General features: G+C 37.0%; 1 protein-coding gene across 1 annotated transcript in view; it reads right to left on the bottom strand.

Annotated features, from left to right (window-relative positions):
• The window catches only part of LOC106882054 (uncharacterized), a 28,058-nt gene extending 6,073 nt beyond the window's left edge, over positions 1-21,985 (bottom strand). The window contains exons 1-3 of the mRNA XM_089346734.1: positions 21,797-21,985; positions 14,371-14,510; positions 581-649 (exon numbers count right to left, since the gene is read on the bottom strand). Of these exons, the coding sequence (XP_089202860.1) occupies positions 581-649; positions 14,371-14,510; positions 21,797-21,948 (361 nt within the window). The 5' untranslated portion in view covers positions 21,949-21,985. The remainder of the gene's footprint in view (positions 1-580; positions 650-14,370; positions 14,511-21,796) is intronic.
• Positions 21,986-22,528: the final 543 nt, after the last annotated feature.

Genomic DNA, 22,528 nt, shown 5'->3' with positions numbered 1-22,528 from the left:
ATCTATCTTAAAGAAAGAGAAAGAGAAACAGAGAGAGAAACAGGGAGAAAAACTATGATATAGAGATAGAGAAAAGGGGAGAGAGGGAGATATTGAAAAGAGAGAGGCAAATATTTTCTCAGTTGCAAACCAAAGTCTTGTTGGTGCATATAGGTAATATATCGTGGAGGTAATGATAGAATAATTGTCAGTGAAAAAAGACAAGGTGTTCACATTTGGAACACTTTATATCATGTGACTGCCAGATTGCAATAACAGTGATCAAAATGTGAGTCAAAATGTAAAACAAACAAAAACATTTCTATTAACTTATCTGTTTATCCCTAAACAATAATATATTTCAGTTGCCTGTGGAAAAAGACAATTTTAACTTTATTGCATCCTTTAATTGATCCATATTACCAACTGTTCTGTCCCTGGTGGATATTTTATATTTCAGGAACATCATTAACAGAATTACGTTAAAGCAAATCTTTCAAACGGAAATTAGTTATCAGACATCCCTTCAGTCAAACAAAATAGCTCAGCTGAAGGTAGGACATTTATTTGAATCAATCGGATGCTGTAATATTATACTCACCAACTGGCTGTGATGTAGAGGATGTAGGCTCTGACACTATCGAGAACATCTTCCCATGCGTTGGAGTCACTGAAAAAAATATGTTCAAATTTTAGTCATTAAAGTTTCGTTATCATTAATCTATATATATAAAAATGAGAATGTGTGTCTGTCTGTCTGTCTGTCTGTCTATGTGTGTGAATCCCTAAAACTCGAGAACTACGCAACCAATTTCATTCAAATTTTACAGATGCCTTACTTAGGGTTCCAGTTGTGTTTTAGTCAAAAGAGATTTTAACTTCTTGCAGAGTTCGAGCCCACAGCAACATAATATCTCCTCCACTATTTAAGTATTACGTGTCAAAAGTGAAACAAAAACACTCATGTCAAATACCTTCACTTTAAAAATGAAACTATTCTACTAACTGAAACAATCACATTTCGATACTGTAATGACAGATACTTTCAGAGAGAGAGATAAAGAGAGAAAGAGAGAGAGAGAGAGAGAGATGTATATGTATACATATAGATGCATATGTACACGTTATTCCACTAACTGAAGCAATCACATTTCGATACTGTAATGACAGCTACTTTCAGAGAAAGAGAAAGAGAGAAAGAGAGAAAGACAGAGAAAGAGATGTATATGTATACATATACATGTATATGTACACGTATATGCATATATATATATATATATATATATATATAGATATAGATCTATATGCATACATGTATATGTATACACATGTGTAGATGTATATCTATATATATAAAAATGAGAATGTGTGTGTGTCTGTCTGTCTGTCTGTGTGAATCCCTAAACCTCGAGAACTACGCAACCAATTTCATTCAAATTTTACACATGCCTTACTTAGGGTTCCAGTTGTGTTTTAGTCAAAAAATTTTTTTAACGTCTTGCAGAGTTCGAGCCCACGGCAACATAATATCTCCTCCACTATTTAAGTATTACGTGTCAAAAGTGAAACAAAAACACTCATGTCAAATACTTTCACTTTAAAAATGAAACTATTCCACTAACTGAAACAATCACATTTCGATACTGTAGTGACAGATACTTTCACAGAGAGAGAAAGAGAGAAAGAGAAAGACAGAAAGAGAGAGAGAGAGATGTATATGTATACATATACATGTATATGTACACCATTTCGATACTGTAATGACAGATACTTTCAGAGAGAGAGAGAGAGAAAGAGAGAAAGAGAGAGAGAGAAAGAGAGAGAGAGAGAGAGAGAGAGAGAGAGAGATGTATATGTATACATATAGATGTACACGTATATGTATATATATATAGATCTATACACACATGTATATGTATACATATGTGTAGATGTATATATATAGAGAGAGATGTACATGTAATATGTACACATATATACATATATACATGCATACAGATATCTATACATATATACACCCATCACACATACATACACATGCACACAAACACACACATTAGTCATTTGTTTTCTTATCCAAAACTACGTCAAAAGTACTGAATGGATCTTTATGAAATTTGGAAATTATATTCTTTGCATAACGGCCATAACTCCCATGAAAATTAATATATTTTTGATGTTGATGAAATTTTAACCCGAACATAACAGATGAGCATTATTTAGAAAATGATGTCACACGTTATCGAGGCTACCATTCTTTCTGGATGTGCAAAAGGGGATGACGTCTTTATTCTAAGAATTCCTCTTACTCCATCAGGAGCAGACATTCCTTTTACATTCAGAAGACTACAATTCCCCCTTCGTGTGACTTTTGCCATGTCCATAAACAAATATTAGGGTCAAACACTGTCTGTAGCTGGTCTTCTCTTGGAAGAGCCCTGCTTCTCACATGGACAACTGTATGTTGGCTGCTCAAGAGTGGGCAGCAACAAAAAACCTATTTGTATATGCTCCACAAGGGAAAACAAGGAACATAGTTTACAATGAGGTGTTATAATCACAACAGCAAGAAAGTATGTACATGATCACCTTCTTTTACGAAACTTCATTGACTTTCATATATTTATATTGATATACATATATATATACGTGTGTTTGGGTGCGTGTGTGTATATACATCTGTATATATAAAGATAATGCGTAGTCTAGACGGCGTTTTTAGATTTCATTATTCTCTTTAACCCGGGCAACGCCGGGTATTTCTGCTAGTATATATATATATATAGATGTACATGTAATATGTACACATATATACATATATATACATGCATACATATATCTATACATATATACACCCATCACACACAAACACATGCACACAAACACACACATTAGTCATTTGTTTTCTTATCCAAAACTACGTCAAAAGTACTGAACGGATCTGTATGAAATTTGGAAATTATATTCTATGTATAACGGCCATAACTCCCATGAAAATTTATATATTTTTGATGTTGATGAAATTTTAACCCGAACATAACAGATGAGCATTATTTGTAATTCAACGGTACAACAGTGTAAGACTACCCTTTCAGATATACTTTCATTGTGATTTCTGCAATGTGATGCATAAATTGTCAAGTAAATGAGACGCATCCTTGCCTCCACTGATTCACTTGCAAAGTGTTGAGTAAAATTATTTCGTTGCAGACCTCCTTTGGGTCTTTTTATTATCACTACGACACACATAGTCCCCAGTTGGTAACATTGATTTCAAGGCCCTCCTAGATGAGAGACTGGCATTCCACTTAATGTCTATGTTCCATGCTGACATGGATTGGAGAGTTATTAATGTAGAAATATGGTGTCGTAGCTACTAACAGTTGAGGGTTGCGTAGTCTAGACGGCGTTTTTAGATTTCATTATTCTCTTTAACCCAGGCAAAGCCGGGTATTTCTGCTAGTAATCTATATTTCATTGTTGTGAGATATTCCTATGATCAATAGTCAAATGGTAATCACTATTCATTTCACCGATATCTTTATACTCCCTACTGCGCAAAATTTAGGCCCACAACAAAAATAGACTAACCTTCCTAAACCTAGTTTCGCTATTCAAACATAATACATAGTCTCACAATATTGCAATTTTCTCAATTAATTATCACTTGAAAACAATGTGTTTTTGCGCTCGTTTAGTCTTATCTTTCTTATTTAAGGTGTTCGGTTTAAATTTGACAGTTTGCATAAAAGAAAAACAAAGAAGAATATCCAATCTAAAAATAAAAGTATGGAAGAAATTCAAAACATTTCGACTAGATATGGCTGGGAGATACAAGTAATCCCTCTCAGCTTCCACTGCTCTCTCAAGACGTCCCTGAAACCTGAAGCCTGTGTTTCTCTTTATGAGAACTGGAAAAAACCTTTGAAAACTTCTTTAGTTTTGTGTACTAGCTCAACATTAGGGTTGCAGTCAGAGCGAATGGTGTCTTTCTCAATTGTGCCCCATACAAAATAATCAATGTGATTTCAACCAGGGAAACTAGGAAGTTTACAAATGGGTCCACTGAAACCCCATAAATACTCCGACAACCACTTCCCACTCTTTCTAGAGGTATGGTAATGAGCCGAATCCTGCTGCCGCGCATAAGGCCTTGCAGTAGCAACTGTGTCCAAATACAGGAAACTTTTCCAATCTGCAGTTCGCTTCCAATCCTCCATGTCAGCTTAGTGTTTGTTATTGCCAGATTATCCAATCACCAATGGTCAAGTGGTGACCACTTAGGGTTTGTTCAACATGTTTATACTTTCTACAGTGTTACTATGCAATGGCTCAATATTTAAATCTAGAGCAAAATAGACGAACAATCCTCAACCTACTGTTTATTGAGACATCCTTCATAATCTAACGATTCAACAATTATCTCATATAATCATCACTCGATAACACTCTTCTTTTCTTAGTTGAGCTTTTCCTTTCTTATACCTGTACCAACTTTATAACATGTCATTTTCTCAATCACATCTAGATATCGTTTACTGGCTTTCTTTTATTTTTCCACTTAATTCCGTCATCAACCAAGTCCGTCATCAAAAATCCAGCCACAAACACATGACACACCACTTCAAGTAGGATCAGACACTCTCTTTCTTAAACATTGATGCTTCTAATCTAAAATCTTAACTTCCTGCGTCACAATTAACCAGAATGTCATCTGATTCAGGAAATTTCTCAAGACATTTAAATGTCACTCGTCTTCTTTAATGAAGCAGTTTTCTTTCCACATGAGCGATTAATTAGTTCTACACATTTCAACAGAAAAGTAATAACAACTGTCCTAAAACACTATACACTTGTATCACATGTCATCATCTACATACAACTGGTCATCGACATATTATTATGATGAATATATTTGAAATGGTACAGAACAAGTGATTCTCAAGAATATATAAGCCACACGGAGACACGGATCAAACTAAATCTTCTCCTTCTATTAAGACATTCCACATAATCTAACAATGTGGTAATTATCTCATTTAATTATCACTTGACAACTCTGTTTTCCTCTTCTGTTTTTCCTTTCTTCCATTTATGCCACATATAAGACACGGCATTTTCCTCTCATCTCCAGATTTCATCAACCAATATTCTTCTCAATTTCTCCTTAATTCTGATGTCAACCAAGCTGGTCGTCAAATAACTCACCACAAACACATGGCTCACCACTTCAACTAGGATAAACACAGAGTTAAAACAAAATAAGAGAAACTCGCTGCAAGGTGAACACACAGCAGGAAAGACCTTCAGAGGAAGAACTCCCATTCCACAAGTGTTTCGGCCCTTATACATGACATTCTAAAGGAACCAGGCACACCCAGGTCATTACTCCCAGGTGTCCTCCTGATGCTTTCCAAAATACTGTCTCAAGTGGCATTTGAACCTGGGTTAATCTTTGTGTGATCTTGTATTCCCAGGTTTGTGCTTCAGCCCACTAGATCACCAAAGGAACCAGTTCTAATATTCCTCAGGATGCACACAGAGCGGTTCCCTTTCTTAAAGGTTGCTGCTGGTAACTTTTAACTTCTGGCATCACAGTTCATCAGAAGGTCATCAGATTCAGGAAATATTTTTTAAATAATGTTAAGCAATGATTAGTCCAACAGAAAGTGTTCCATGTGTCCTGAAACATAGCACACTTTCACAAAACCTCACTAACAGTTCATCCCTAGATTACTGCGATGAATATACGTTATGGCGTGTGTGTATATGTCGGGTGTAAGAATAGTATAACTCAAATAAATATTTGGATATGGTTATCAAGAATAACCCATTGCAGAATTAATATGTTCACACAGAACGCATTCCGTACTACCCCAACATAGTTACGAGATTAAACTAACAGAGTAACCAATTTGGATGATCAACGCTGTCAACTGCCACTGTCAGTTTTCTATTTAGTCAAGTTCCTCTACTCTACTTTTAGTCGCGTGGGGTGGTACAAGATTCTCTCTGAATATATATCTGAAATGGTACATAAGAAATGAAACTCAAGGATTATATAAGCAAGACGGGGATTTAGGTCAAACGGGAAGCACCAAATCTTGTAAGGGCTCCCCGTAATTTAGATTTACTTACCGCTGATCTCAATGCCTCTCCTAGTTTTAGATGACCAAGTAGCGTACCATTGTCCGAAACCTTTCACAGGTTTCTCTTTAACCATTGGCTGCTACTTATTTGCCTTAAACTGCATTCTTGACCAAGTAATTAGTCCATCCAGTCTATCCAGAACTATTTGCATATACATTTGATCTCTTCTTAGTATTTCTATGTCATCCATGAATGCCTTCTTAAGTGATTTCCCTTGAGTAATTTCTTCTGATAAATCTGCTGATCTCCATAGCATCCCCATAACAAGCATAATCCAAGTGACTGGTTTTGGGCAGTTATTCTAGTTTCAATGTTGGAGACATGAAAATATTTGTATTGATTTTACCACATTAAAATATACTCAGGACCCTTTATAAAGGGGTTGGTGACATACCACCATAAAAAGATGTGGAATGTTTAAGGGAGATGTGTTTCCCAAGCAATTGAGGTGGACAGTAATTCTGAATAAGAACTGACATGGACAGTGACCACCCATCCAATTCGATGATGAAGAAACTATAATCGATTGCATTGTATCTCCAAAATGAGAACTAACAATATATTCTGAAGAATATATAAACAAACTGGAAACATAAAATCTTGTATTTTTCTAGTCGTTTTGAATTATCAGTTTTTTTAACCCATCTTCAGCTTTGCCATGGCCTCTCTGCCCCAACATGTATCAGTCAACAATAAAGCGTACCACCATCTTTAACTTTTGGTTTGTCTTTAACTTTTGGAATGAGTTCTCCTGCGATTCGTAACTTCACTTGTTCCCACTGACCTTTCACAAATGATAGACTGCATTACTTATTTGCTTGAAACCACATTCTTGACCAAGAACTTACTCCATCGAGTCTACTAACCAGAACTATTTGCATATCCTTTTAGTCTCTTGTTAGTATTGTTATGTCAGCCATGAATATCTTTCCGTTGAGCAATTTCTTCTGGGCATTCTGTTAATCTAAGTAGCATAACCATAGAGAGCACAAATCAACTGATATTGTGCAACCTACAGCTATTCCAGATCCAGAACCTGGCAGTCTTTTGTGAAATTTTCTCTCATGAAACACATTTTGAAATTGTTATAGCAACTCCTCATCGGATTCCTTTCATCGATGATCAACTGTTGAAGACAATGGTTTTGGTTAGAATGTTTATAGTTTCAACAGGATTACCATGTAATAGTTTAATATTTAGACTGTCTTCCAAAATTTCCTTTATCTCTTGAGACATTCTACATAATCGAACAACTCTGTCATTATTTCATTTAATTATTACATGATAACACCATTCTTTTCTTAGGTTTGTCTTTCCATTCTTATATCTGCACTAAACATATGACGTGAGTTTCTCCTCTCACTTCTGCCCTTCTCTAACCAACATTATTCTCATCTGTGCTTAATTCTGATGGCAACCAATTTGGTTATCAATGATTTAACTATAAACATATGACACACCACTTCGAGGAGTATAAACATGCACACCTGATCTCCTTGTAAAACATTACTGCAGGTAATCATTAGTTTTAATTTCCTGCATCACTGTTCACCAGAATGTCAGCTGATGCAGGAAATGCTTTAAAACACCTTAATAAGCCAGTGTTTATAAAGGTGAGCGAAGATTAGTTCTACACAGGCGGAACAGAAAATGACAACAGGTGTCCTCAATGATGATACACTTGCACAAAACTTCACTCTGCCCCAGGTAACTCTTCATCCTTACATTATAGCAGTGCAAAGAAGATCTGAAATGGTAGAAAGGAACTGATTCTTAAGAATTTAGGATACCCTTTTCTATATATCAACCAAACTGTTATCTATTCTTTGATGTCCCCTTAATCAATACAGTGCCTCTGAATGGGCTGAAAACGGAATTACAAATGAATCTGAGGGGACAAATTTGAGACCTCTGTAGAAATATTTATCTGACAGAAACTGTCTTCCTGATGTCGTAGTTAACAACATTACAAGGAATATGAAACCCTGCTCACACCCCATTCCACCATCACTACTTTACATTTGTCACTAATGATCTTTGACATCAACTAATTGAAAATGTCCCTAAAATGCTTTATAAAATACATCTAATTAGCGTCAAATACGTATACAGAAATGTTTGACAAAATAGTGTTTCCCATGAAATGAAGCGAAAACACAATACGACCTCGACCATACTGAAAAATAGGGACCATAATTATGGTTCGTATGAATGTGATCTTGTAAATAAGAAAAGCTGTAAAATTACAGAGAGTAACAACATGTAGAATGTTACTTGAAGGTGCTAAGTTCTGCTGAGGTTCTACAATTTGAGAACTGATCTGTTTATAATAAGAATATTGACAATATACAATACGATATTTAGAGGCCTCTGAAATGAAGGCATTTACTGGGGAAGGTATTCATAAAGGAGCTGACCAGTCCACACGTGCCCACTGCTTGTGCGTTACTAAACCTCGGAGTGATTAAAATGCGTCTAATAAACGTTGTTCAAAATGACATGATTCACACAGGAGCAACATAGAATCTCGATTGCTCACGGAGCAGACCATTTTGCCAACCAAGTCTGTGATACGTTTTGCATGTTGGTGATACTCGTAGACACATACTGAATGCATGCCTGAGGTAGAAACTGAAACACAGCATTTTGGTTGCAAGTCACAAAGAAGCGAATATTCCTCCGACTCATACAATTGTATTATCCGTTCATTTCAGTTGCAATTTATAAAACTTTAAAAAATCTACCTTTTATGCAGTGTTTTTCTTGCATTCCACACAAAACGTCTGCCGATTCACAAGCAATGGCTATTTTAGTCGATGGGCCCTTAATCCGTTCTCAATTACAGTAACAATTTCCTTTTTAGCTGGAAAAACACGGGAATATTCTTCCAACACATAGACTTTTATTATCCATTCCGGGACGTCAGAAACAAGTGCTCTCCTACCTTTCTTTAGGTCAGGATGATCCAACAGTCTCTTCTTTCCTCAATTACTGTGATTTCCGCACCATATGATCACTTAAATCAAAGGTTTCGGTAGATTGTTTCCGTGACGAACTTCCTGGCACAAGGGTTAATAATGCGCATTGGTGCCTCCTCGAAATTTATATGCAATGTAGGCAAATTACGGAGTAAAACTTGATGTCAGATCATCATTCTACAGCTTCGTTAGGATGGTTATATTTGTATATCAAAGAAATTATGCGAATAAACAAATAAGAAATACTTAAGAAACAAGAAACAAGAAAACATTGTTCTCTATTTCTAAAAATGCTGACAGAAATAGCAAAGAAGTCGAAAAAAAGGCTGAAGATTGAGAAGAATTTTAAAACAATAATTGAAAATTACACATGAGAATATGTGTCAACAACGAATCAACAAAGACCACCAACAATTAAACCATTTCATTCATCCATCCATTTTCTCTACCTCTATTCATAGGAGTGCTGTAAAGGTAGTGTCTTCAGGCATTACCTTCATACAATCCCATCAGAGGAAACTTCTTTAGAATTTCTGAAAGGACTCTCAAACATCACAACTTGAAATTATGGATTTTATCCCAAAATCTCTTCTTGTTTTACCCCTAGGTCTCCTGTCAGTTGGCTCTGCTTCAAAAGACCGTTTGCGATTCTATTCTCTGACATTCTAATCGGGTGCCTGTAATATGGAGTTGTGACCTCTCAATGCAGAGAAGCAGTGCTGGAGAGAGAGAGAGAGAGAGAGAGAGAGAGAGAGAGAGAGAGAGAGAGAGAGAGAGAGAGAGAGAGAGAGAGAGAGATAGAGAGAGAGAGAGAGAGACGTAAATCTCTAAGCTTTATACCCTGTCGAGCAACCGTAATCCAGATGTACCCAATTTCAGCTATCTGATAACGTCCTATGCTCAATGCCTGAAATAGTCATCAGTGATGTCTTTACTCCCATGTTTAATTAATAATTAAAAAGTATCAACATTTAGAAATATGTAGAAATGGGGATAGAACTGACAAACAAGACCAGTAATATTAGTTAACACCTGGACTAATTAAAAGAGAAACAGGCACGAAACCAGAATGATTTCAATTACAAAAAATTATAATAGTGCTTAGTTCACATTACATATTATAGAAGACAGCAGATTAATCTTTCTGGTTTCCTGACTCATAAAATGGATTTCTTTTACAGGATCAAGGCCATGATTTAGAGAAATTCCAATAATGGAGAGTGCTTAAGGTGACCCTTACAATGAGAAGAATTTTAGCAGAAAAGGAAGCAGGACTCACCATGATATATACCATATGTCTACAACACTTAGGTCTTGAAGGAATCGCTTTATCCACGAATATCTACATCAACTGAGAAGTTATCATTCTTGATATGCAGGAAAAAAGGAGGTGGAGGGAAATCCTATATGGTGAACCCAATGCTCACAATAGGTACAGTGGAATCAGAGGGAAGTTGGAAGAAGGAAGGACCTTGTAAATAGTAGGTATACAAGAACAGTTAGTAGTAATAACAACAATGAAAGACGTAGTTGATAGGTTCTGATACATAAAAGACAGAATTAGAAGTGAAGGAGACTATTCAGAAAACTTAGAAGTTGAGGTGACAAAATGTAGAGGGAGCTGTTATGTCTACATAAGTGATTCTGTTTGCAAATGAAGGACAGATTATATGATCATCATTATCATCGATTAACATCGTTTCTCCATGCTGGCGTGGGTTGGACGGTTGACTGAGGTCTGGAGATCCATTGGATCCACTAGGCTCCAATCTTGTCAGCCAAAGTTTCTACAGCTGGATGCCCTTCCTAACGCCAACTACTACGAGTGTGTAGTGGATGCTTTTTACGTGCCACTGGCACAGGAGCCAGTCAGTCGGACCTGGCATCGACCACGTTCGGATGATGCTCTTACGTGCCATCGGCACGGGAGCCATCAAGGAGGCACCAGCCACAGCTACGATATTGGTTTTACTTGACTCAACAGGTCTTCTCAAGCATATCCTATCACCCGACGCATCAGGAGTATTCTTAACAGGGATGGACGTGCGTGGCTGCGATCTCACTTTAGTTTCCGTTCCTTCCCAATTACAGCATGTCTCCTAAGTTCCCGGTCTCCTGTCATTGCCTCTGTGACGTCCAATGTTCGAAGGTCATGCTTCATCACCTCATCCCATGTATTCCTGGGTCTGCTTCTTCTATAGGTACCTACTACAGTTGGGGAGTGGTACTTCTTTACATAGCAGTCTTCTTTCGTACGTAACACATGGCCATACCAGCGCACTCGCCTTACTTTCACACCACATTTGATACTTCTTATGCCCAACTTTTCTCTCAGGATGCTCATACTCGGTTGTATATGCACACTGACATTACACATCCAGTGAGTCATACTAGATTCATTTCTTTCAAGCGTACACATGTCCTCAGCATTCATGGCCCATGTTTCACTGCTCTGTAGCATGGCGGTTCGCACACAGTCTACCTTTCACGCTGAACGAGAGGCCTTTAGTTGCCTACGAAGGTAGGAGCACCCTGAAATTTCTTACTCTAGTCGCTACACTCTCAAAGCAACCACCCCCACTACAGACTTGGTCACCTTGATAGCAGAAGCTATAAATTACTTCTAGTCTCTTCCCTTGGCATGTGATAGAATCTGTTTTCTGTACGTCTTCAGTGTTTATTGCGCCAGAGCATCTGCCACACACAAGAACTATTTTCCCGGTTAGACTTCCTTTGATATTGCTGCACCTTTTATGTGTCCATAGCTTACACCGTGCACATCATATGGAGTTTCTTCCCTCGCCTTTTCTACAGATCGAGCAGGGCCATCTACATGAAGGAGGTTGTGATTTGACAGCATTCCTACTTACTAGGACTTAGGTTTTGGCTAAGGCCCTTCCATTCTAGACCTTGCTCCCATACCCTAAACTTTGTCTCCAGTTCTGGCAGTGACTCAGCTATTAGAGCAAGGTCACCAGCACAAAGGAGCTCCCAGGAGCAGCCTGTCTTGAATTTCTCTGTTAGTGCCTGGAGGATTATAATGAATAAGAGGGGGCTGAGGACTGATCCTTGGTGAACCCTGACTTGTATTTTAAAGTGGAATGTTTCATTAAGCGTAGAGGATGTATGAAAACTGTGAAGAAATGAAGTGAGCATCACAAGAAGTGGAAGATGAATGTGTAGAAGTCCCGGAGCGGAGATGAGCTGGAAGCAAAACTAGGGTTTAGAAGATTCAGAGACAGCACACAAGAGAGGAGATGGTAGAGATATGGGAGGAGTATGAAAGAGTAAAACAAAGGGGGATAAAGAATTGCCAGGAGATCCAAATTGAAGGAAATAAGAAGTTAAACCTGGCAAAGGAAGACAACAGCTGTGGCAGTAGTCTAATTGGAATGCAACAATCAAGTCAGAATTATAAACAAAGGGTGAAACACTCAGAAGACTCTGTCTCTTTTAGCATTAATATCATCTAAAATCTAACAAGTGTTACAAAAAGAATGACTATATGGATGGTAAATGTTGTTTAAACAATGTAATAAGTGTATATTATATATAGTTACAAAAAAGGATGTGTGTGTTCAAGTCATATTCTATTTCTGTTTGTATATTTTGTATTAACACCAATATTTTGTTTAAATGTAAAAAGATATTCACGGTTCAATACTAAATTTAACATTAAATAAAATTAAGTTCATGGTGAATATTCTTATACGGAGCTAATATTTAATTATAATTTTATAATTTGCAGCTACAAAATGTATTCTAAGCAGAAACATTCAGGGTACACAGCCCCAGAAAATACAACATATTACGGCAGACATCTGGCGACATAACAACAACAACAACAACAACAACAACCTATCAGAAAACTTACGAAAGGTCTTAGCGGGAAAACAAACAACTTTCTTATAAACTCACAAGTTTACACCTAAACAAAAATAAATTATAGTTCCCTCTTCCAGAAGACAATATTAACTCTATTGTGTCTCTTAATTTATCCATTTTACCAACCATGTTCACCTCGACGTCATGAAATTTCAGTAATATTTTTAATACAATTACTTTGGAGCTAACCTTTCAAATGGAAATTACAGATGGGATCTGTTCTCCACCATTCTATTAAACAAAATAGCTCAGGTGAAGGTAAAATCTATAGAAATCAATTAAGTTCTGTTATTTTATACTCATCAATTGTCTCTGTCACAGTCTGCATTCCCTTCTCTTCAAACTTTGGCCTCTCTGAAATATGTGTTTCCAAGTTTTATAGCACAATTTCTTTATATTTATTAATAATCTATATTTTATTATTGAGAGACATTCATATCATCAATGCTCAACCAGCAATCATAATGGTTTTGGTCAATATTTTTATACTTTCAACAGTGGTCCCATGTAATAGTCAATATTTAGGTCCAAAACACAATCTTATTGATCTTTGTAAATTTCATCTCTCTGTTAAAACATCCTACTTAATCTAACAATGTTGTAATTATATCACTTAATTATCACTTAATAACAGTTAATCTGTAAGTGTTGTTTTCCTTGCTTATATCTATAACCCTTCACTAATAACCTGCTTAATTCCAGTGTCAATAAATTTATTCATCAAAGGTATAACAGCAAACACATAATCTCTTTGTTAAACGTTGTTGCTGATAATCTTTAATTCTAACTTCACAGTTCACCAGAATGTCATCTTATTCAGGATATATTTGAAGGTTTCAGTGTCTGCTTCAGTGACAAACAAAATCGTCTCTATTAACTTTAATATCATCCAGAAACCAACATAGCAACATGGAATTGTGTGTTAAAGTCTCTCAAACTGGTGACACATAATTTTACTCCTTTTAAAATATTCTACTGAATTTAAATACTTTACCAAAGAAGACATTGATGTCCTTCTAAGTACTGTTGTATTTAATTATCTGCTAATGACTCATAATTAATCATAAAGAGTTGATGGATATTTATTGATACTTCAGTTACTCACTAATTATCTTGCAGAATCCTCCATTATTTTTATGTTGAAGACTACAACCCTCTTGAAGTGTGACATGTTTCCTACTTGGATAAGGACAATGCTTAGTGGATGTAGTGAGAGATATACTATCACAGAGAAAAGACACTAGGAACACCTTTTATTATAAATCTGCCAGATTATGGCAGACCTGTGTCTACACAACAACATAAAGTATATTATTCTACACAATAAGGTCAATGTGAAAAGCAGGACAAACAGACAGATCAGCAAACGTTTTCTTACCATCATTAGTTGTGCTTGTTACAGGTTTCCCACACTTCAGGCATTTTTTCAGAGATATTTTTGAACATTTTTCACATGTGACAAAATGACCGCATGGAAGAAATTTTGTTGTGGCCGCTTTAGCTCTACACCACAAACATCTGTGGAACAAAATAGAAACATATCAAACCAATAACATTCATTTAAAACAAGTATTATACTGTGTGTGGAGGCGCGTGGCTTACTGGTTATGGTGTCAGAATCATGATCGTGAGATTGTGGTTTCGATTCCTGGACCGAGCGAGGCGTTGTGTTCTTGAGCAAAACACTTCATTTCACTTTGCTCCTGTCCACTCAGCTGGCAAAAATGAGTGACGCTGCGATGGACTGGCGTCCCGTCCAGCTGGTGAACACATACGCCATTGAAACCGGGAAACCGGGCCCATGAGCCTGGCTAGGCTTTAAAAAGGGCGCATTTATTATGATTTTGTTTTTTATTATAGTGTGTACATGTTTAGAGTAGATAATATTATGAGACACTTCAGTGACAAGCAACTGTACATCAGGAATTCTTCTTTAAACAATTACATACAAACAGCATTTGGTGTAGTTAAATGGCATACTCACAAACACACACACACACACCCACACACACACACACACACATACATACATACATACAAGCATACATGCATACATACACACATTGATAAATGTTTGTCTTGATCCTGATATATCATAGAAATTGGTTGACACACAGGGAATACATATGTTCCAGAAATATACTTCAATTCTCGAGCTCATTTCTTCTGAACAAATATATCTACACAGGTTTCTTTATATACACATACTTTATTATATTAATCCCGTCTCCACAGATTAGCAGATGAAGTTTGCAGTACTGCAGGGTGGCAGAAATTACCCAAAACCAGTACCGGTCAGCTAGACACATCGCTAGAAGACGGTAGGGGTTTGCTACCATGTTGGCGTGCCTACGAATATTATTTATACGCACACACACACACACACACACACACACACACACACACACACACACACACACGCACACACACACACACACATATGTATATATATATATATATATATATATATATATATATATATATAGAGAGAGAGAGAGAGAGAGAGAGAGAGAGAGACAGAGAGAGAGAGTATTCACAAAATAAAAACAAAAGACGAAGACAGATCGTGTAAACAACAAACAGATGTATTTGTTAAACGCTCGAGAAGTGAAAAAGTCTTTAACGTTTCGAGCCTACGCTCTTCCACAGGAGGGAACACAGAAAGAAACAAGGAGAAAAAATAAAAGAATGTGTAGTGGCTAGCGATCTATCATATGTGTGTTTGTGTGTGTGTGTATTTTGTATATATATATATATTTTTATACATTTTCAGCCTTGGTTTTTTTTTATCTCATTACGAAATCCTTATATTCACACGCTGATATATGACCTACGTTGGACCCCTTCTTCACATAATCACCGAACCTGGAGCTTAACTATGATCTATCCACAGCACTTACTCAGCATTACCAGAAAACTCTGGGTCTAATTGACACCACTTTCACTCATAACCTATATATATATATTTGTGTGTGTATATACCTGTGTGTGTGTGTGTGTGTGTGTGTGTGTGTGTGTGTGTGTGTGTGTGTGTGTATTCTTCGATACTTTGATAGGTTTCGGCTAGTATTGGGTCAGGCCATGTCTAACGTAATCGCACCACCTGGCGAGGATTCGGACAACATGGCCCACTCGAGGAGAGAGTTATTGTTTACGGAAATATATCCGGGTGTAGGAGGTTTATCCAGAATTTCTTGAAGGTTTTTGTCCAAAGACTTTTTGAAATGACGAGGTTTGTTTCTCCCTTAATGTATTTTGGTGTAATGTTCAAAATACATTAAAATCGGGGTCAGTTGAGGTGAAATAATTGTGCCATTCTGTTGTTATGTGATGCGAGTATGATGTCTGCTGTGGGCGGATGGCACGGGGCCCAACACTTTGGTATATCTTAAAGGTGATGCCAACATCATTTGGACAATGCTGATGGAATATTTGTCACATCGTGCAGTAGATGTAGCGCTCACGGTGACGTTGGAGAGAATTAAGCTTGATCTTTTCTAATCGACCCCAATAGTCAAGGCCTGTCATGCCATCTATCCTTTTTGTAATTGACCTTTGACTTCTTTCATCTTTCATGATATTTGTTTCGTGTGGGGAGACCGAAGTGAACAGCAGTATTCAAGGTGGAGTCGGGCAAAAGTGGAGAAGAGAAGGATAATGGTGTGGGTATCTCTCGTATGGAAAGTTCTGAGAATCCAAGGGCATATTCCACGAATCATGTCAACTTTGCTGTTTATATGAGTGGCCCAGCTTATGTTGTTATCCACAAGTCTCCCAAAACTTTGATGTTGAAGGAAGGCAGCGAGTATGTGAGTTTCAGGATATCCTCTTTTCTGATGTGGATTAAATCTAATTTGATCTTGTTCAGCAGCATATTATTATTTTCCGACCATTAGATGACAGCCAGTAGATCTGACGGAAGGCATGTCCAATCACCCACTTCATGGATGACCTTCTGGATCTTGGAATCATCCGCAAAGATTCTTATGTAGCTGTACTTGATGATGTGAGTAATGTCATTGATATAGATGATGAAAAGGAGTGGGCCCGACACAGTGCCTTGTGGAACACCACTACTGACTTTGGCTGGGCTCGATTTTACTCCTTCGATTACGTGTTGGGTTCTGCCTGCCAGTAAACACTTGATCCATCCTAGTAACTTTCCAGAGACACCAAAGTTGGATAGCTTTTTTAAGAGGATCTTATGATCCACTCTGTCAAAGGCCTCGCTGAAAGGTAGATGACATCGGTGTTGGAGCCCTCTCCCCAAACTCTCAAGATTATTATCAAAGTGATGCAGGAGCTGCGTTAGGCACTTCTTCCCATTACGGAAACCATGATGGTTGGGGTTCAGCAGTCTGTTGCTTTCAACAAAGTGGGTGATTCGTGATCTCACCACCCTCTCAAATACCTTGATGATATGGGGTGGCAATGTGTCCGATGCCGGTGTGGCGTATCTGGCACCTCATGGTGACAATGACGTATGACGGAGATCTTTGGCAAAATGCTATGTTTGAGATGAAGACCTATCAATACAAGTGAAATCATATTCATGGCTGATACGGATGTCATGCAACTGACACGTAAAACCACCCATTGTACTCTCGGGGTGATTGGTGTTAGGAAGGGCATCCAGCCGTAAAAACCATGCCAAGTCTGGTGCAGCCCCTGAACTTATCACTTTCCAACCCCTGCCAGCATGGACAATGGGCGTAAAATGATGAAGAGGATACTGATGATGATGGTGTCTGCCAGTTTAAAAGATTTTAAATTCTAAAAGGTGGTCAATGCTGTTACAGTTACATCTGGGTAGAATCTACACTCTGTAATGGGGTCTTCAGCAAGGCTGGCTAGAGGTTGCTTCACTAAGACCACTCTAATTACCATGGAGTGGTGTGATGGTCCACTTTCACTCAGACCTTTCTGCAATTCCTTGTGAAACTTTGAAGCAGTGATCGCAAAAGGTATTTTTCTGTAACGTACAAGCACAACAACATTAACCATCCTCCAAGCTACAATCAAGACACAGTCTTTTGGCATCTGTAAACAGTCACCCATGTTCTCATACCCGTGATTTCAATTATTCAAATATTGATTGGGAAAAGCTTTCATTGTCCACAAAGAACAAATTAATTCCTTGATTTAATTTTGTGTTGAATTCAAATTGGTCCCAGTTAGTCACCTCTTCTACAACAGGTAACAGCCCTTTGGGTCTGCTATTTACCACTATTCGTGAAATTGTCATCAACCTCATGACCAAGGTACATTTAGGTGATTCTAATCATGCTCTAATCTTGCCAATATATTTCTAAATGATAAGCAACCATTATAATGGATAAGCCACCAAATAATGGATAAGCCACCATTACCTCTAAATTGCTTGTTTTACGGGAACAATGCTGCCTAGAACTCCTATTGGACTGATTGGCTTCGAGTTTACAATTCCACAGATATCAAGGCTAAACTTTAGCATATCCTTAATTCAATGTGGGCCGTATGTAAATTTTCAATACCATATAAATGTTCTAGAAGCCTTAACAGTGTAAAATGGGAGATAGCCATATAATATCAATGAAACGCTGAACGTGAACAGATTACATGGAACATAGGATAAAAGAAAAATGATGCAACAGAACATCCAACCATATCAAGTAAGTGAGTAAAACAGGCAGAACTTAAATTAGAAAAACTCATTGTATCAAACCTGGATAGAAAATAGTTCTGGAAGAATGTACATTCGGAAACAGAGCCCTCACACTTCGATCACACCTCTTCATAATCCTCACGTAAATTATTCATTTTTCCCGTGCAGGGGTGTAATTTCGAGGTCTTTGCATGCAGACCAAACAAAACCCTAACCCTATCCCCAATGCCAAAGAATGTTTAGAGCTATGCTGGCGATTTTACAGTTGAAACCCCAAATAAACCATTTTCAATGCTACAGAGACAACACCTGTTGAATTCACTCCTGTGATGCTGCGAAGCCAAATGAAGATTATGTGCCACGATGCTTCCTCTTTATTGATGGTGTTGTATATTGGTTCCTTAAATGTGACATCCTCTGTCTGCTACATTAACTTTTTCTCGTCTTTTAATTTGGTTGACTACAGAACTATGGAAAATTGCCATTGTTATTCTCTTGTCCAACAAGGGCATCAAAAAGGGTGATCACACAACAACTAACAATTAGTGCGCAGCCGGTTTCACTCACCACCTCATCAAATTAATGGTGCTCTGTGTAAGAGAGAGATACTTTGAAGAATCTGGAATTTGCATAACCGAACCCTAACTCTCACAGATTGGATTTATCCCAAATTCCATCAAATAAAATTTCTCTGAAAGCAATCGCCTAAATAACATATGCTGGCTCTTGGGTAGATGTTATTTATCTCGACATCACCAAAGCCTTTAATTCTCTGCCACACAAACGAATTATGGTGAAGCTGCCTGATTCTTGTGTGAGGTTTAATTTACATAAATGTCTGATGTCGTTCATTCTTGGTTAACAAGAAGTAGCCACAGTGTAAAGATACCATTCTACACCCTATAGAATCACATCTAAAGATTGGTAGGGATCTGCTTTTGGCCCACTGTTGTTTCTGGTATGTACTAATTGAATAGATGCCAAACTGAAGCATGTTACTCTACACTACAAATCTCATTCCTCCAACCTCGCCTGGACATATTGCAGCAATGGATTTCTGAACCGAGCTGGTTATAGATAGGTGCACCACTATAAGTTATGGAAGGTAAACCCAGAATTTGCCTCTTTCCTCCATAACACCCAACTGAAGAAGTCTACTGATGAATTGGATCTCGAGATTAATGTCAAGAATGAGCTTTGAAGGAAGATTCACATTCCTAAAATCATCAAAAAGATCGAAAGTATCTTAGCATCTCTCTGAAAATGCTTTGTCTGGCACTTTGTCGAGTTATCTGTATGGATATGGTACGTCCAAGCGGTTTGCACCTCCAATCTGGAACCCCATCCAGTCTAGAATATTACGTACAACTAGGCAAATACACTCTGTCAGTCACCATATCTTAAATGTATTCTTTCTCTTGGTATCAGCACAATAACATTTTGATATCTAACAGCTGACTCGGTGGAATCCCACAAGAATATCCACCATCTTCCCAACAACAATCTTTTTGAATGCAATTTACCTAACACCAGCAGACATGCTTATAACAAAGAAAAAAGCAGTGCAACACCCATGACTTTCAGAAATATTTTTGGGCTGCTCACAATTGGTGAAGCATGAAATAAACTGATATCATTTGTTAGCTATCAGGACACTGCATTCTTCAAAACTTCCAAATTTCCTGAAATTCCCTAACACTCCTCCTTGTGTACCTATGTATTCTTTCTTTTATATAACTCTTTTACTGTTTCCTTCATTTTGGGGGTGTTTTATTACATGTATCGTACGTGTACTTCAAGCTTCTATTGCTGCCTTTATTTGATTAATTGCTGCTTTTTCTGCCCCCTATTTTGCCCCCTTTCCAGTACATTCAGCTGCGCTCTGTAGACATTATATTATTATTATAATTAGAACAATCCCATAAACGATCATTTGTAAAAGCAAAGAAGATCTTCTGATGCTTGTCATTTGAATAAAACAGAACTATAAAGTTTCAAAATCAAGATCTATAAACAATAGGCACAGGAGTGGATGTGTGGTAAGTAGCTTGCTTAACAACCACATGGTTCTGGGTTCAGTCCCACTGCGTGGCACTTTGGGCAAGTGACTTCTACTATAGCCTCGGGCTGACCAAAGCCTTGTGAGTGGATATGGCAAAGGGAAACTGAAAGAAACCCGTCGCATATATATATATATATATATATATATATATATACATACGTGTGTGTGTGTGCTTGTGTGTATGTTTTTCTGCCTGTGTTTGTTCCTCCACCATCGCTTCACAACCGATGCTGGTGTGTTTATGTTCCCGTAACTTAGCGGTCCGGCAAATAAGTACAAGGCTTACAAACAATAAGTCCTGGGGTAGATTTTATCGACTAAAGGCGGCACTCCAGCATGGCCGCAGTCAAAAAGAAACAAGTAAAATAGTAATATCAAAATTTCATTAGTCAAAGAAAATTTTGTATATTCACTAAGAGCGAAATGTGTCAGCTTCTTAAGTAGTTAATGCAGAGAGATGCATAGGAAAGAAATTGCCAAATCTTATAAAATACGGGATAAAAAAGCGATAAAAGGCGATAAAAAAAAATAGTAATGGTATATGTGTTACTTGAATTATTTACGTTTCCTGGCAGTTTTTTTTTTTTATTTCTGTGAAGATATGTGGCAATATTCCATCAGTATTTGCAGAAATATACATATACACTGGTGGTGTGTGTTTGTAGGTTATTTTTCTATGAAATCATTCTTAATATTGACTGATTCGGACATAGGAAAGCAGGATAAATATGTTGGTAGACAGATAAATTCCACTTGCTTCTAAATAACAATTTCAAATTGGAATTCATTCACCTCATTATTTAGATCTATATTTTCCTATTGATCAGAAATCTTTAAAATAGGGAACTAAGAGAAGTAGGTGGGAATGGACAGTGAAGTATAACTGTCAACACTACGAATCATGTGAATGTAATCAAAATAGTGTTCTTTCTTTGATCTCCTAACAACTGTATATTGTTTTATTGTGTGACCTTTAACGAAAACAATAGCGACAGTATAATGTATTGGTAGAATGAAAACTAAACAAACATATAAACATGATTATATACAAAATAGAAAATGTGATGGTTTATCTTTTCATTGCCAGGAAATACTTACTTTGGTGGTAAAAATGTTTCAAATCTTTTTCTCAAATTTGGGTCCTTAATTAAGTCCAATGGTGTATTATTTTTCTTATTTCTATGGTGAAAGTCGGCTCCCTGGCTGGCTAGATATCTAGCAACCACCACACCAGAGAGCCGTTCCTCCATTTTCAGGTTGAGGTCGGTGCAGCACTACAAATGATGAAATATAAAATGATAATATTACACAAATATTCATAACAAATGCCCCTAATTACATCTAAATTTACTCATAGGTTGTTTATCCAGTAATTAAACCAATTACAAAATATTGAGTTCCTACATCATTAATTGAGTCCATTTCCCATTTTCATGGTTTTACTTGGTTTTCAACACTGAGACATCTTTTTAATATTTTGTCATTGTATTGAGCAGAACAAACCTTATTGATTAACATCAAGCTTATTGATATTTAGTGAGTGATTATTTAATTGTAAACCAGAAATATCACAATATATTCAATAAAAAAGTCAAATAGAGGAACAACAAACCAACAAGAACCTATCTACACAATTGGCTTGATAAAGGCGGACAAGTGGCCATATCATAAGAAAGAGTATTGTATATATGAATATAACACAACATGAGAACAAATAAAATAAGTTATATCAGAAACAGAAACACCAACAACATAACATAACAAAATCAATATCACACAGACATAACCAAACATATCATTAATGTTTCCTTAATTAAGCAAGAAGCATCT

This window comes from Octopus bimaculoides, unplaced genomic scaffold, assembly GCF_046866305.1.
Source record: "Octopus bimaculoides isolate indiv1 unplaced genomic scaffold, ASM4686630v1 contig125, whole genome shotgun sequence".
NCBI lineage: Eukaryota > Metazoa > Mollusca > Cephalopoda > Octopoda > Octopodidae > Octopus > Octopus bimaculoides.
Note: the sequence above shows the minus strand (reverse complement) of the source record. Positions and strands in the feature narration are given on the sequence as shown.